The 18,448-nt window shown below is 34.6% G+C and overlaps 1 protein-coding gene across 6 annotated transcripts in view; it reads left to right on the plus strand.

The window, feature by feature from the left end:
- Window positions 1–18,448, plus strand: part of DACH1 (dachshund family transcription factor 1) — a 352,148-nt gene that overhangs the window by 285,140 nt on the left and 48,560 nt on the right. For all 6 annotated transcript variants that reach the window (XM_077173622.1, XM_077173620.1, XM_077173621.1 and 3 more), the window contains one exon: window positions 17,201–17,352. In XM_077173622.1, coding sequence (XP_077029737.1) covers window positions 17,201–17,352 — 152 coding nt within the window. The remainder of the gene's footprint in view (window positions 1–17,200; window positions 17,353–18,448) is intronic.

The following is an 18,448-nucleotide window of genomic DNA, read 5'->3' on the forward strand; positions in this document are numbered from 1 at the left end:
GGGAAAACTCATGAAGCAATATACCTGAACGAGGTGAGAGTCAGGAGATTTAGATTGTTTTTCAGGCTTTGCCAATAACCTGTTGTGTGACTTTGGGCAAAGCACTTCACAACTGTGTGCCTCTGCTTCCCTCTGTGCTTATTTACAGATGAATTCTTTGAGGAAGGAGTTACCCCTTAAGCATTTGCAAAGGACTTTAATTTCCTTTTTGAGCCCTAAGCATTAAAAATAAGTATTCTCACATTAAGTATTTCATTGAGCAAGGTTGGAAGCTTTTTTTTTGATGGAGGTGAGCCCACGGACAGTGGCTGTGAGCCTACTCCTGCCATCCTTGCATTGGCTCCTGTTTCTGAGCCATTTCAGTAGAGAATGTGGCATTAGTACCTCTTATAATCAACATTCTTCTGCCAGCATCCATTCTCAGCCTATTAAAAGAAAAAAGATAGTTGTGAGAACTCTGTCAATAGTGAAAGAACTATTATGTTGTCCACTAAAAACTTAGTAGATGCTATAGGAGTGATTTTAATTGAGATTTTTACAACCGTTTGATAACACTGTTTTGATCACCGTATTTAGGGCTGGATTCCAACAGTGGACATAAAACCTCTGACTAATCCACTGAGTCACCCAGTCCCTGTCATATATTGCTTAATGGTCCATGCTGCCAGGAATTATAATAGCTTTCTAGTAATAATTTTTTTTTTTTTGAAAGAAACTTTATGGGCACAAAGTCTTATAAAAGTTTAAGCTCAGATTTTTAAAATGGCAGTGAAAGAAAACTTCTTAGAGCTATGCTAAACTGCAGATTTTAAAAAAAATTTACAATAAATGTATAGAGTCTTGCATATACTGTAAGTTAATGACTAATATTTTAACTTTGGTTGGTTAATGTTTGCAGGGCACTTACAGATGCTAGAATAATCTCTAATGTTTTTGCTCAATCTGCTCTGGAGATGGATGAAATAAATAGTTTAAACTAATTAATGTAACACCAGCTGTTACAAGTGCTTGGCAGACGTCTGTGAGTTTTGATGGGCAGAGAGCGGCTGTTGTACTTGACTTTATTTTAGTACAATGTTGATCACAGTGTAAGCTGGAATAAATGACGAGCCAAAGGAAGGAACAGAGGATGAATCCTGTGTAATGCAAAATAAATATTGCCCTTTTTCTGAAAATATTTTTTGAGGTCAAGGGGGATTTATAGTGGACTTCTATTTAGTCAGAAGTGCTGTGACAACAGCTGTGCTAAGCATGCTCGGTATTAACATGCTTTACAAAAGCTGCAGAAATATATATAGACATCTATGAAATTTCACATTGCTTTTAGATTTCAAAAAGTGCTAAGGCTTAGTATTAGCACTTTGGCTGCATATTTTATTTCTACCTAGCAATTGCTGTTAGAAAGAATAGATGTTTTAAGACAGGTAGATGAAAAGCAATATTAGATCTAGAAAGTCAATATTTTTGCAAAGACTAAGTTGGATTTCAGTGCTGCTTGTATGTACATGATTGTATTGTAGGTGCTTTTATTTATTTTGCACTCTAAAGGATGGTCATGACTACAGAAACTTTCAAGGTAAAAAGTAGTTATAGCAAACTGAACTCAGTATTTTGTGCCATAGCCTTGTTTTATCAGTGTCCAGTCAAAAAAACTCCACAAAATCCTAAACATATATCTGATGAGAATTCATTGTTTTCTGAGTGATTTAATAGGAAGGTAAAATATCAAAGTAACTTCTCTTTTAAAGTTAGAAGGTAGAGTAATTGTGCTGTGACAGGGGAACGATGGCTGCTATCTCTCTATGTGCCAGCATTAAGATAACAGTGTCATTGTACAGATTGTTACCCTGTGAATATGTCTAATAAGTTATTATAGCGTGCTGAGCAGATGGCAAGTGTGCTCCTGAAAGAATTGATGGATGGGATATGATGTCATCAGTGAGATGACAAGGTTCACAAGGTACTTGACCTCCAAGAATAAGTCCTAACTGGTTAGAATTCTAAATGGTGAACTTTTGTGACACTGGCTAAATGGGAAATATGTGCAATTTGTATTTCTTTATGGTAGTGTTTACCCTCTTCACTGAACTCCACGTAATGGGATTTGGTCCCTGAAGACTTGGAGATATTGTTGGAAGGTTTCACCCTGTAACCTTCAGAGGATTTCAAATACAAATCTATACATCTAAACTTTAACAAAATCCCACTGAATTATATTTATGAATTCAAGTTCGTAGCTTTTCTTACTTTATATGTATGTATAAAGAATTTAATTGAGATGATCAATTAATTTAACATGTACTCCTGAAAGAGAAAGCTGCTGATTCAGTAAGAAAGTACAAAGAATAAGATTACAATTTATACTTTTATAAGAATGTCTTTGAAATTGTGAGCTATACGAACATGATAAGGATCTTAGGAGCATAGTAATTTTCATTATGACTAGATTCTCCATCTCTAAATTACATTAAACAAATAAACATTTGATTGTTCTATTTATCTAAAAATGTATCTTCCTTTCTATTACATTCCAAATTATATGGTGGGATCTATACTGTTGAAACACGGGCCTCTAAAATAGTCCTCTTAGTTCTTCGCATGATTAATGGAATGAAGATGGTGCACGCAGAAGCCTCAAAATGGGGAATCTTGCTGCTAAAGTTTAGGTACTGTCCAAGAGCTGATGGATACCTACCTTCGCTTGTTCATTGTATTGAGAATTTAGGTCCTTGTCTATAGTGTGCTTCTTCCATGGCACACTGGATAATCTAGACAGTGGAATTCTACCCTTCATCTCTTTTAGGCATTCCCTAAACCCTACTGACCACAAAGTGAGCTCTGTATATCTGCTTTCATGAGCAATTATGCAAATAGACAGATCCTTCAAAATTAGAAGTCTGTACCTATACGTTGTAATTTGGAAACCGAAATGGAACATGAAAAAGACAATATATAGAGAACATGAAAAAAAGAGCTACTGAAACAAAAGGGATAAATGAATACTAAAGCTAGGTACTATGGCTTTCCTACAGTGAAAGTCAGAGTCAAAAGAGTTTGGGGCCGTGTTTCTTAACCCTTGAAATTAATTGATCCTTTTTATTTTTCCCAATTATTTAGCTGTATTTGGCAGTGATCAAAAACAGGAGGATAGGAGGAAGAGGCATGAATTTAGTAGTTAGCCTTTTTTATTCTTTAATAAAATACTTCTAGTTTCTTAAAATGCTTCTTATTATTTGGCTCCTTTGAAATGATAAGATAAATTCTTTGTGGAAAACTCTTCCATGTTTTATTGATTGTTTGCAGAGCAAAACATAAATTCTATGTACAAAAATAAACTGTGAGAGCATGTACATGCGTGCTTGTTCTGAATTCTTTATGATATTTATTTTCAACACTGATCGTTCTTTGCGATATTTGAATATTCATGTGACAACCTAGAGGTTATTTACATGAACTGAAACAAGAGGAAGCCAGATGAAAGCACTATAAATCCTGTGAATAAGAATGATATATTATCATTTTTATATTTCCTAATGTTCTGAGTTTCAAGTAAGTAAAATTTGTTTGTAAAATTTCTACTACTGGGGAATATTGTTACATTTCTTACATCAGATTGTAGGTACAATAAAACTTTCATAAACATGTAATAAATTGCTTCCATCTTTCCTGTATAAATAAGATGCTGAGGGTTCCTAAATTACTTCAGAATTACAGCAAAGCTTTGGATTAAGTTGTAAACATTAGAACAATGTATCAATTTTAGCATAATTGCTTTGAAAGTACGGATTACGATTTAAAGTTGCCATTTTTTTTTCATTTGATTTTAAATCCATGTGCCTTGTCATACAACCCAATGCAACTGTTTTACTCATGTTCTGACATCTTATTCTACGTTTTCAGGAAATGTACAGGCAGTAGAAGGAAGATACTATGACTCTCAGACACGCTTTCTTCCTTTTACTCTACTAAGAGTAGAGGTATTGTGCCTGGAAGAAATAGTAACTTATTCACATGTGACTTATTTACATGTGACGCTCTGCATGTGGTTTAGTGTCAATAGAGTTATTCTTTCTCTTGTTTATTGCCAGTTCATTTATGCAGTAAGAGAGCAGTAGCCTGTTCAAAACATGCTATTAATAGGGCAGCACAGAGCTGAATCTTTAAATAAATACTTTCACTATCTATAGCATGCATCCTTTGTTAGTAGGTGGGTTCAAGGGAGTTGGTTCCGTTCTGGTAAGGTATTATTAAAGACTAGTAGTGAAATATCAGTATTAATGTGTACCAGTTTGTTAACATAATTAAATAATAATCTGTCAAAATATTTTAAAGTATTAGATGAGTTTATCAAATAATTTGATAAATTTTACATTTGACTTCTCAGGTTTTTAATAAAACTGAAAAAAAAAAATTGCACATCTATTACCCTGTTGTCATAGGTGTACTGGTTATGTGACTAAAGAAGTTTCAGGAGCCAACCCTTTTCTGCTCAATCTGATCAGTTCATATATGTCTGCATGTGCTAGAGAAATGTAAAACATTAATAGAAGGTCAATGAGTGTTCACTGAGCTCTCTTTGCCATATGGCCCCTATGGAGGATAGAAGGCCCTGGCTAGCTTAAGCCTGCCATATGGACCTGGTGGAAAAAGGTAGGTTTCACACACAGAGCAAACCTACCATATGGACTGGGTGGAGCACTCAAAACTCTAAACATTTCTTGTACACCAGGGCCTTTTACACAGAAGAATGTAAAAACATACATAATACATTACACACAAAAGCCATTGAAAAATGGATCAATTGTTTAGGTTTATATAATGCTTTCAAGCAGTGACCAAAACTATATAAATAATCAGGGCTTATTTTGAAATAGTAAAGAGGACAATCAATCATTTACAACTGACTTTTTTACTTAGCATTTAACATCTGTTGTATAATGGGACTGTACAATGCCACCCTTAATGCTGTACAAAGACAGAACATCCAAAAATAGTGATAGGGTTAAAGCAGTTTCTCTGAATACGTTCCCTTGGGTTTCTTTTCCGTCCTGTTCTTAACCTGAAAAACAAATTTAGCACACTGTGCAAGAGTTGTGAGGCAAGTTCCTGGACTTAGAAATGTCTTCTGCACTCTTATCTTTTGAGGAATTGAAATTAAGCATAGGATAAGGTCATTGATTCAACTTTAGTCCCTCTGTGAAGAGTGTGGTGTTGCATAGTGGTATCTTCTTCCATAGACAAAAGACATAGTAAAGTAGGACAGAAAAATCTTTCCAACCACTGCACCTAATGTTGAACCTTCCTACATGTTTGCATGTTCCCATGTGAACGTGTCTATATTTTCTTTAGTTTTAGTTGGTTGATTGGTTGGTTGATTTGGTTTGGTTGGGTTGGGTTTTTTTGGCAAAAAAAAAAGCAAAAATCCAATCAGGACCACTTCAGCTATGATTTTATAAAATACAGTAAAAAAAGAGCATAAATTAAAGATTTATTTTTAAGATCTTATTTTCTTTTTTTCTTACCTCTTTTAATAATGATTCAGATCTTGTTTTCACAGTTTTATATGAGAAAATGAGTTTTATATGTGAGAATGAATAAGGAGAAAAGAAGTCAAGATGTGTTTTATTCTGTAAACAGAGAGGTAATCTATGCTGACTTGTCCCTTCAGATTTCTGTCACAGTCTTTTCCTTTTCTCTAATTGCATTTTTTTCTTGTCTGGTCCTGCAATTTCAACAAGCAAACTAATTTCTTCATATCTTGAAAGTGGAAGAAACTACTGAAACAAAGACACTTCAGAATCAATCAGTGCTACTGAGGAAAGTGTTTGAGAGGTAAGAAGAAAATGCAGGAAGTAGTAGGATCAGCTGAGTTGTGGAACAGCTAGGACAAAGAGAAGACAAAGACAGTTATCGTGAAAATAAAGGATTTGGATTTTACCTTTTGAACTCATTGTGCTAAATATTTTGTAATTGTACTAGAATTTGGTATGCAACCAGCTTTCATCAGTAGCACTGACTTCCTTTTCAAAATCTGAACAAAAAATATCACTAAGTTGCTGTCTCAATCTTCTGGGTGCAGGAGTTCACAAAACCATGCAGGGTGGTCATTTCCTGATGCGGCTCTTGGGTTGTTTTTTTTACTAGACAGGCTAAAAGCCAACCTGTTATTGGGATACAGAATAAAAGTATTATCCTTGAATATATAATGATATCATCAGGTTGAGATAATAAAGCTTGAGCAGTCTGTTTCAGTTTGTTTAGGCAGTAACTGTTTTCACAGTACAATAATGCTAAAGATCTTTTGATTTCTGTTTTGTTTATTTGCAATTATCACATACATAAATTTTGCAAAGTCTTAGAGAACCTTTGAACCACTCTTGGGATTTGTGTTTTGTTTCTGTTACATAACATTTATAATTGCTTCAGGATTAAAATAAAGAATTTTTAAATTACATTATTGGCATAAACATTGAAACAGTTACAGAAGTTTTGAAACAAAATTAGCAAGAAGAGCTGGCCCTATAGTGGAGATGCAAGGCATATTTCCTTGATATTATGATATGATGCCAATAAAAGACTGAACAAAATATTTAATTTGCATGAAGGTTTTAAACTGGATCCAAAAAAAGATTTTAATTTACTGGCAAGTGTATGGCATGTTTGCTGTATAGGATACTTTAATTTTCTGTAGTTAATGTAAACCAAACTGATCCATGTTACATGATGACTCCAAACTATTTTTTATCTTAAATCAGTGCTGATTGTGACTCATAATGCATAAATACATAAAGGATTTTTTTTGGTGTTCTCTAATATGTATTCTGATATATTAGCATAAATTACATATTCCAAGACATGAAAACATATGCAGGCCAAATCTCACTTTAAAGCAGATGCCTGAAATGGAGCAGAAAACATTAGAGATAGAACTTCTACATTATTCTATCAGTGAGCATCAAGCTAGTGAATGCCATAGAAATCTCACTAATGGACTTGTTCTGGCAGGTTGTTGCAGATGTTTGATGAATGAATTGCAAGATAAATCATATCAGATGTAAAATGCCTTTTCATTCTGAATTTTGTTTCTGAGCACTCTGCGGTTTTGGAGTTTTGTTTGTTTATTATTATGGATTTCTGTGAAAATCAGATATTAGGATATAATGTATAGCCAATGGTTTGAGAAATGTGGCTATAATATTGTAAAGGATTGTTTCTGATGCTGTAAACTATGAAGCTCATATTGAACTCCCATAGGCAGACAGCCAAATTTCTATTAGGATATCATAACCATATAATCCAAACTGTGTACATCGATTATTGTCTACAACATTTGCATTTGAGTACTGGAACCATTCCATAGATAGAAGCATTAAGGGTGTTTATTATATCTGCTACAAAAAATATTGTGTAGTAATTTGGAAAAAGTGAGTTAAATATACTATTTTATGCAAATGTTGGTGTTTCAGCTGCAAAAAGGAAGCCTCTGCTTCATGATATTGAGACAGCCCACTCCTTTTGTACCATTCCTGGTGAGGGTTTGTCAAAACAGGATGCTTCACATCCTTTTGTTTTCAGTAACACTTGGTGTATTAGGTGTGAAGAGAGTTAAGACCTGGAGTTACTAGATCACATATTTCTGTAAAAAGTGTGTGTTGCCGTTTGTGTGCTCAGGCAAAGATTGGACACTCTACTGAACTACTGATGCTAGAACACCTGTTCCCTTAACCTCTCAGAAGGCTCACTGCAGGCCTGGACCAGCACGATCCCTTCAGTACTTTGTTTTCAAAGCATAGCTCCTTCCCCTGCATTTCCAAAGCATTTGAAGCTTTTCACTGTAGGTTCACAAATTCCTGAACCTATTGCCCAGTAGCCCCATAGAGCTGTGTCAGCTGAGTCCATCTGATTTGGTTCCTGATTATTTTATTTTACTGGCATCTTTGCACTAATACATCCAGGGCAGGAATTTTGGCAAGGCAAAATCTCAGGAACAGCTTTCCTTAATATGTTTCTGTCTTGTTTGTTGTGCATTTTAGGCTGGTCATCATATTCACTGGTCCTTGTGTTATAAGTCTGAATATTAGAGTAATTGCTAGTATACCTTTTTTTAAAGATGTTACTAAAATCACAGGCAGTTAATATGATCTTGCAGAAAAATGAAAAGAATATGAGTATATTTGTTTTTTATATTTTTTGTTTTGGTTTGGGTTTTTTTCTGCAAAAAGCAGTGTCCCCGGACATTTTATGTATTTATCAAAATATGAAATTTTCTCATTTTCATAAAAAGAAACATGAAAGTATTCTGTATGAATATTCACTTAAACAAAGAAGTTATATTAATCAATATATCCAGTTTTACATGTTCTGACCAGATAAACATTTTTCTGCTGGGACAGATGAGCAGTATAAGTTGCCATAAATGAGAAGTGTTTAAACCTCTTTTGCCTTCTCTGTTGAACTTCTCCAACATATTTATTTGTGAAATGCAGTACTGCTGACTTCTGTGCTGCCACTTTACACCAGATGCCAAGCATGCTTGGTCAACCTCATCTGCTTGCCAGCACTCTGGGGATGAGGGTATGGGACAGGTTATGAGTTGCTGAATGAATGACAGCTGACGAGTGTTGCTCAGACACATTACCATATATTCATTTTCTTTTTGGGCATCTGATTCATGCTGTCAGCAGATTACCAAGAACATGTGCCATGTGACAAGGTAGCAGGAGCATTAATACTCAGGCCCCCGTAATTGCAACATGGCTAGATATGGAATGCTTGAAAACACTGGATTTTTGTTTTTTTCCTGAAGAGAATGAATATTAGAAATATTAACTGAACATAGACCAAGGAAAGTAGTGTGAATACAATGCAGTTCCAGGTATTAACATAAACCCTTCATCTTCAGAGAATTACAAGTTACCAGCTGTGCTCTTATCAAAAACTCCCTTCTTACTACTGTTACACTTACAAAAGAGGAGTGCTGTTATTTTAGATGACAATGAAAAAAATGCTAATATTGTTGATATTCCTTATTTTTAAAGCACCTTAAATCCCCAAATAATAGATGCTTTTAAACTCTCATGAAACATGTCCAGAGGATTATTAATACAAATCATGTGGCCCTTGAAATGATCCAATAAAATCTAGCAAAATGCAATTGTTATATTGTCCATAATGTTCTTTTCTGCATTTTGCAGTAGCCATATGGAGGCAGTTACAGGGAGGAATGGGCAGCACAAAAATAAGTATGCATACTGTGGATGCATTGCTTTGTGTATTGCTTCTATCAGTTGAGATGTGCATATTTATGTCCATAATTTTGAAAATGTGAGGTTTAGTTTACAATACATTCATTATGCAGCCCTAAAGTCCAGTCCCTAATTTGAAGTTTGATGTTAATCAGGAATTTAGTTTAGACTGAAAATACTTGGCTTGATCATTTGATTCAGCATATATTAGGAAAGCTGGATATATGATCAGGGAGCCAGCTTCTGAGCCAGCACAATAAAGAGATTAAATAGCTGGTTTTGTCAACGTTGGGGTTTGATTTCCTAACCAAATATCCTTTCACTGCATAGATGTTCATGGTCACCCCTCAATGCAACTTTGGAAGAAGCTGAGAAGGACTCTTGTGAACCTGTAGGGAAACACATTTGCAGAGCCCTCTGTGTGCATATATGCATCTAAGCAGTTCTCATAGAATTGCTACAAAGCCGAGAAACATTGTTTTTAGCACTCTGCTGCCTGGCTGGTGGAGTGGAGTTAGCAGAGTACTAATTGGGATGTTTGACATAAACCAGTAAAATACATTTCTATTTTTACAGCACCCAAAGCACAGATGGCCATACCCTGCATCCGATTCTTGCCATTATCGTATAAGGATCTTTAAAAAAGAAATAATGGGCATAGTTGTTACAGTTAAAAACTGCAGGTCATAAACTTACAAAATGCCTTCTTTTTATACTAATATATTGTGAAAATGTAATAAAAATATTTACAATAGCTTTTTAACAATCATTTCATCTTTTAGCAATAATTTCATCTTTAGGAATTTAGAGTTAAATTCTTAATTTCTTCAGAGTTAATGATTGTTACTGTCAGGTGTTGAAGCTATATGTGTTTTATAGTATATACAGAATCATCCCTGCCTATCCCATTCTTTCTTTTTTTGTGATCAATCATTTAAAAATCATGTGAAAAAAATCTGTGAGTAAACAGGATACTTTTTATTATGGGGACAGAGAAACCATGTAATTTTGTTTTGTCTGTTATGTGTTATGATGCCAAAATACACAGAACAGAAATACCATTGGCATTTTAACATTCCATTCTATGGTAAAATATGTTTGTTTAAAAATAGGAATGATAATTTATTCTAGAATATTGTGAAATCCTTAGAATAAATAAATAAGCCAATATTGCTTGACCCAGCCCTAACCAGTAATAGGCTGCAAAATAAGATAAAGGTTATTAAAATAATCCTTTTTTTGAAAGAGAAAATTAGATAAGTTGTGCTGATTGACTCTGAGGCCCTCCTAGGGACATGTAAAATGCAGAATAAACTCAACTTGATCTAGTCCAAAAAGCCTGAAGAAATCCTCACAGCTGGAACATCACCACTAATTACATTTTTGCTTTTTGAATATATATGCCAGCTCATTCCATTCATTTTTAGTGATGCTGTATCCATAATTCCTTAACAAATTAAAATATGCCATCTTTAGAGAATGTGTTTTATATATTTGCTTTGACAGCTGTAAATGTCACTTACATTCAACTAAAATTCGTGAAATACCACAAGAATTATTTGTGTAAAATCTGTTGTATGTGAAAAACAACAGTTTAGCTGTTTTGTTTATTTCTTGTTGAGTCAATATAAATTTCTCCTGGGCAGTCTTTTTTCTCTCCTCCTTCACCTCATAATCACACTCCTATTATTCCTTTCCAAAGTGTTTGGCCACCATGAGTGTCCTTCCCTATAATCTCAACTTTCTCTTTCCTCACTTCTTGATTACTCCCTGCCTTTTGTCAAGTCCTCTCTGTTTCCAACCCTCCATGTCCTTATTCCAGCCAGCAATCTATTCCTTTTTTTCCCCCTCTATGCTTATAGGTAAGTTGGCTTACAAGGTATCAGCATAGAAGGGGTAACACTAAACCTTGGAGACAGACTGATCCTAAAAGTTTTGTTCAACTGATTCTCCATCTGCCTCTAATTTGCCATTATGGAGGCAACTCCAACTGCAGTATTCTCAATGATCCTGTGTAGTAGTGAAGAATGATGTGCAGAGATAATCTCTAAATCTGCATGTTCTTTAGAAGGATTAAAGAAATACTGGAAATTTATTAATTGATTTTTTTTTTCCACAAAGGAAAAAGCATCCAGTTAGTACATTAACTTTTCAGTGGTTAAAATCTCAGAGAATTGTTGGGAAATATGAGTCTTACTGTTGGTGGGAAAGTCCTGCAAACCTGAACCTACCTCCAAAGTGGACACATAAAATGAAGTTCTTATGTCCTTTTATTCCTGTGTAGTTCTTTACCTCAAGGGAAGGTGCACATATTTGGAAGCCATACCACTTGGGAAAATGGGCCACAATGGTAGACTTGGTACAAAGATGGATGGGTTCTGTAAGGCCTACTTGCACAAATATATGCAACTGTGTCAGGTGCAAAGCCAATTTGTGTAACGTAGATATTCAAGAAACTTAATAACTGTGATCCTTTCCATGTAGGTTTTTAATTTTTAGTCATATTTCATTATTAGAGATCTTCTACTCCCAAAGTCTTTAAGCAAACGTACCAGTACAAGAAGCAAAACTCAATGGACAGCATTTGCAATGGTATTATTAACTGTGAGAGCACCAGCCTCTTTGAAGTGTTACAGAAGCATTAACCAGTCAGTCAGTCTATTTGAATATTTGATATTCCTTCCTGATTTCCAGCTGCCACAGTTGCAAATGGTATAATTTCAGAGTATTTGGGTGTCCTGGAGAACTGTTGTTTGTATAAAAAGAAGTACATAAATTGTAAATCAAAAAAGAAAAAATAAAAGGAGTTTTATGTATATATATGTGTAACTCTTATAAAATGTATATACATATAACTGTTCTGATATATTTATAAGAGTTTCATAAGAGTTTCAGTACATTCCTTTTATAGTTGGTAACATCTTTCACAGTCATCTTGCATTGGCCCCAGTTACATGTGGGGTTAATCTTGAATGACCAAATCTATAAAGCAGCCAAATTGTATGGAAACTGGTCCAGAGGATTTTATTTATTTGTTCACTTCTTTCTTTGTTTTTATCTGCCTGAAACTATTAAATATTTCAATTGAGATTATGGGACCCCTTGTTCTTTTGCATTAATATAAATCAAGAATTACAGATCAATTAAAACAGAAAAGTTTCTCACACTTGAAACATCTAACAGCATTGAAGAGTGAAATATAAAGCTTTGTCCTAAAGAGTGTTTGACAACGTAAACCAAAATAATACTAAGCCAAATGGAATAGATTGTTTCTACAATGTAGAAAAATGTATGCACCAGATTTACGGTAATAAAAAGTGGAATCAGAATCCTCTTTCATCATCCAAATGGTAAGAGTGAGCCTGTGTTAGGAAAAATACATGTGGAATATTTTGCAGAGAACAGAAAGCCTCAAGATGCATTGCAAAAAAAGCATGACATGATTACAGAATGGCAGTAATCTGTATAGTATTTTTTTTCAGCCAGCTATTATTGCTTGCTTTCAAATCCTGGCAATATCAATATTTTCCAGTTTGATTGGTGACTAGTCTGAACTTATCCTACTTGCTTTTAAGAACAAAGACAAGAGAATGGCTACCTCTATTCATCTATTATTGTTTAAATAGCTGTCACAGCTTCCAGGATGTCTGTTTCCACGTTATCTGGTGAAAGACTAAAACAGAATGGCAACAAACCAAATACAGTGAAATATGTTTGTTCTATTTGGCCCAAACCAGCTGCTGTTTACAGATAAAATCTGGTTTGAACAAAACCAGGTGAATTTTGGAAATTGAGGAACAATGGATGGAGTGGTTGTAGCATTTACAAATATTTTAAAGATACGTGTCTCATTCAGCCATGCCTGTTATGGTGATTTAGTTCATATGTCAAGACACATATTCATCTCTGCCTGGATACTGTAGAGGCCTGGGTAACAGCTTGTCCTATCCTTGTTTATTTGTTAATTTATAACATCTCAGTTCCCAGCACAAACCAAGGCAGGCCCGGACACTTCTTTGTTCTGCCTTGTTCTTTCTTTTTTTCCCCCTTTCTTTTCATTGTTGTACTCCCCACTCTGACAATGGAGTTGTAGATTGACCCTATTTCCCCTTTTGCCCTGACTTCTCTTCTAACGCTTCCTTTGATGTGTTTAGACTGAAAATACCAAATCTCTGTTTCCCAGCAAGGGCCCATCATTTTGCAGCATTGCTCTGCCAGTAGTTTAAGAGGAGCATTAGTAGTTCCTTTGCAGCACTTTAAAAGATGTTAGGCTAATGATTATTTGGAAACAAAAGATATCTCATCCCTTAGAGAGAAGAGGACTTTTGCAGGAATTAAGTATTTTAAATTTTTTTAAAAACAAGAGGTCATATTATTTTGCTACTAAGATATGTGGTTATGTTTTAATTGGCTGTGTTTACAGTGTGGTTTTTCTTAAAAATGCATTTTTTTAAGATTCCTTCAATCATCGCTTATCTCACATCCACAAATATCCATGCTTCCTGTGTATAATATGTACATTTTCTCTGTTTCAAACATACTCACACTCAAAGTTTATTTCACATGGGACATCAAGAAAACAAAGTCACATTAGTCTGACTTTTTTTTCTGAGTTGATATTTCATTAAAACAAGTTCAGAGTAAGTTCATCTCTCTAGTCCTACCCTTCAGTGTAAATTTGTTTCTTTTATCTATTATAACATAATGGTTTGGATGTTACTTTGAATTCATATCATTCTACTACTTTTTGGGTTTCTTTGCCTATTGCAAAACCATGCCACACATTGTTAAAAAATCTTTGCAAGCTTCATGTGTTGAGCATGCACAGAGTACACCAAGCATAACATTAAATAAATTGTAAAGTAGTAATACAGTAAAAAAATTGATCTCTTGCTTAAATTATATTACAAGGTCTGTGTTAGGAGCTCTCTGTATCTCAGCCATTGCATGGAAGAGCAGTTTTTGAGTTAATTAAGGCTTACGGAATTTTTAAGTGGGTCAGTTTTATCTAATATATCTTAAAATATTTTGACAATTTGAGACCTAAAATATCAGTAAGATTCCAAGTAGTCTTAGAAAGCAGGTCATTGATCCATTTTCCTGGCAAACCTAGAGGAAAATGATGTCTTTTCAGTTTCCTTTCTCATTTATATGAATCAACTTCACCCTGCATACTAGTGATTCGACTCTTTCCTGCTATATCGTGCAAGAGCAATACCTTCACTGCAACTACTGATACAAAGAAATCTCTACCCAAAAAAAAACTTCTCTACCCAAAAAAAAAACTTAAGGATGTAACATGGAAGAGGCTTTTTTTCTTTTTTTTTTTTTTTTTTTTTTTTTTTTTTTTTTTTTGTTTCTTTATTTTGGGTAAAATCATTAAAATCATTTGGGGAAGCCATATTTTCACTAGAGGAAAAAAGTTTGTAGCTATTAAATAATATTATGGACTGTTTATAAATATATTGTCTAACTATTTTTGTTTAAGTTTTGGCGTATTGCTTTTGATTATTGAAAGCATAACAATTCTGGAATTCTGGCAGCAGTTTGGAAGAAACCATTTGCTAATGATTCTTCACACTAGAATAAGAGTGGAGAAGTTGAGCTAAGCTAGTTTTCAATACCAGGAATATATAATTCATTTTTTCTAATGATGTGGCGAACATTTCTATAATATTTTAAAATCGTCATATTTAGGGCCAAATTTTAGTACGTTACTACAAAAATACTACAGAGCTGTTCATGCTGTTTTGGGGGTAGCATGAGTACAGAGGATACATCCACATAGTATGTTTTTCAGAGCCTGCTTTGAATCTCAGGTAGATAGGAAATGGTTCAGAGATCAGGAGCCAGTTTTTTCTCAGCACTCTGTAACATGACTGGAAAATTTAAATATAACTGAAAAAATCCTTTATGACTCTGAAAGGTCTGAAGCTTTCCTTAGTCAACATTAATTCCTTTCAGTAACTTCAAATTGGAAAGCTTTTGAATGATGACTTAATGAAAAAGCAGTAATTGTGGCATGAATTGTGACAAACAGGGCATAAGGAACAGTCTTACTCCTTGTGTTCTCTGTCCTCAGCCTGAGCCACAGGGAAGTAGGAAGAGGATAGGATCTCAGTATAGGATCTCCCCAAGAGCAGATCTTTCCATCTGAGTGGTCATCCTAGGTTTCTCTTACTGTCAACAGACAGAAATCTTCTAGAGGAAGATTTGCCTTTTCCTGCAGTTGATGCCTGTGCGAGTTCACAGATGGACCTCGAAGTGGCATCTGCTTCTTTCCACTGGCTATAAAAGACCTGAGTGGTACCAACCCAGCAGCAGATGTCCAAATGCCTGTTTGGGTAGTTCTGTGGAAGGACATGGTAGGAAAAGCTATTCCTTTAGCACTGTGAGTACTGGCCAGCATGACAGAGCTGGCGAGGAGATGGGACAAGAAATCTGCACCTGAGTGTGGTTAATAGAGGTTGCTTCCATCTGTAGGAATGGTGATGGGGACTGTTGGAATGAACTGGGACTTTGAGTTATAAATGTCCCATCCTGTGGTCATCAACACTCTAACCTTTTGTTACTGCAGATTTTAATTTTCGTGGTCCAAGACTATGTCCATTTCAGAAAATACTGCATTCTGTTCAAGAGAGAGCTCTTTTTAGGCAACTAGGATCAACTTTCAGATACAATTTTAATGTACCTGATAAAGTAAATAGAGAAGTAAAACCATTATTGAAACTATAATTAATAAATAAAGAGAAATTTGACTACCCCAAAAGGTACATAACTTACAATGGTCAAAGCCAAACTGGAAGGAAGTGAGTCTGACAAACTCCTTTGTAATCATACAGCTGTGCAGAATCTGCATGAAAGCTGGGGTACATTCTGATGTCCTTACATTGTACTGAGATACATCAATATGTGTCAGTTAATGACTGAGCCCTTGGTAAGAAGAGTATGTATAGATACATATATCTATATATATATATGTATAGATAGTTTTCCTTTTGAAGAATTCAGATTAACATCTGGTGCAAAGAAATTGACCTAAATTTCTATATCATATCAACAGTAGCCTAAAAATATTCCAGAAAGTAAAAAAGAAAAAAAAAAAGAAAAAAAAAGAAAAAACCCACAAAAGAGGTTATTGAAGTTTCTATTAACTGGGGGGGGGGGTGTTGGTATTTTTTTTCCACTTCTTAATCTGTTCACAGATTATCTGTGAAACTTTAATCTTAGAAATCTTCAAGCTGAACAAGTTTTTCCCGTTGTGGTGTCAGAAGCGATCAGATCTGATTTTTACAAAGATCCTACTAAGGAGTTCAGCACTAATTGTTAGAAGATGTCCATGCTTAAAAAAAATTGGGCCAGTGATTGTTACCGTGCTGTTAATTTCATGTACTGTTTAGAGCATGTTTTAATTGTGGCAGTCAGGTGTATTTTCTTGATGAAAAATGTATTGAGGAGCTTTTCTTGGTGTTGCAAAATCATCTGAGCTGTAAGTGAAGCCATTAAGAGCGGGAAGGGTTAATTGTATGGGAAGCCTCGTATTCAAATACTTCTCATATACAAAATATATGTCATGCTAGAAAATATTCTATTGTCAATCCAAATAGAACACAAACTAAAATGAGATAATTGGGAAGGTGCCCATAAAGTCAGCCTGAATATATTATCACAAGTATATGTGAGATAATATTTGTTTTAAAAAGATTCTATGGCACTGTAAACTCAGTCTCATTAGAGACTGCATTTAAAAGGCTTATAAAGTTACTCATTAATGTTATCTTGTTGTATCTCCACAGCTTTTTCATTAAAGAAAATTCAGCAGAAAGCATTTTCTCCTGATAGCAGGAACCAATTTGCAATAAATGTTCTGGAAACCACTAGGGAAGCCATTACTGAGGTCTAATAAAAACAGACAAGCGTAACTTGTTCTATATTTTTGTTTCAATCACATACAGATGAGACCCCGCTCTCCACACCAACCGCAAGAGACAGCCTTGACAAACTTTCTCTAACTGGGCATGGGCAACCACTACCTCCGGGTTTTCCATCTCCTTTTCTATTCCCCGATGGATTGTCCTCCATAGAGACCCTTCTGACTAACATCCAGGTAGGCCTTTCTGTAGATCGGCTTAAAGGGATGGAGAGGAGCCAGTTTTGTCTAAATTAATAATACCATTCTAGCTTAATCAGTTCATAAGATTATTTGGATCAACTAATTTACTGAAACTTGCCTGTAATTTATGTTTTAAAGGAACCACAGCAAACAAATGAATTTAGAAGCTGTCAGATACAGTACATAAAAATACAGATTGTATATTAAACCGCAGCAGAAAATTCAATGTGAATTACATTGGTGTGTTTAACAACATTTGTCTTCAATGCTCTTTTTATTACAGGCTAATGAAATGTATCTTACTGTTTAACTTTATCTCATTTACTAAATAGAGAAAGAGTTCTTTAATAAATAGTTATTTCAAATTGCTAGAGTGGCATGGTGGAAATGATATTTAAAGCTATTTGAAATGTGTCTCCCATAAAAGCATTTACAAAAGCACTTATAAATAAGCTCATTTCACTTAAAGTACTGTCTTCAAAGAATAGACTTCAAAGGGTATTTCCAAATTTTATACAGATTTCCTATTTGGTAGTCACAATGTCTGCTGTGTGTACAGTAAAGCCGTGTTCAAATATTATTTATAGTATACACTATGTATAGCTTGAAGCCAAATTGTTAGTGTTTCCTATTAGAATTAAGAAATTTTTTTCATCAACAAATTCTGTTATCTTGTGTTCCCCATACGCAATTTTGCAACAATATGGTTGTATATGGCATGCAGAAGCAAAATGATAGTGCCAGAAATAATACAGCCATATTGCATATTCTAGAGAAGCCTTGTCTGGGCAGCTACCAACTTCCAATTTGTCACCATATATTTTCTGCTCATGCCTGCAAACACATAAAATCAATTGTATTCTATCCAGCAAAGGATATGACAGAGCAGGGCCAAATCCTGCTCACTTAACTGTCTGAAGCAATCTCATCAAAGTTTATGGCACTTCAGAATTGTTTTATAAAAAGTATATGAGCCATTAATTAGTTGTGTTTTGAGGTCTAATAATGGAAAAATACTGCTATTTAAGAAGTAAATATTACTATCTCTGCCTGGTCTGAAAAAGCATATTTATGATTACTCTTTGCAATT

The sequence above is a fragment of the Agelaius phoeniceus genome, chromosome 2, assembly GCF_051311805.1.
Source record: "Agelaius phoeniceus isolate bAgePho1 chromosome 2, bAgePho1.hap1, whole genome shotgun sequence".
Classification (NCBI taxonomy): Eukaryota; Metazoa; Chordata; class Aves; order Passeriformes; family Icteridae; genus Agelaius; species Agelaius phoeniceus.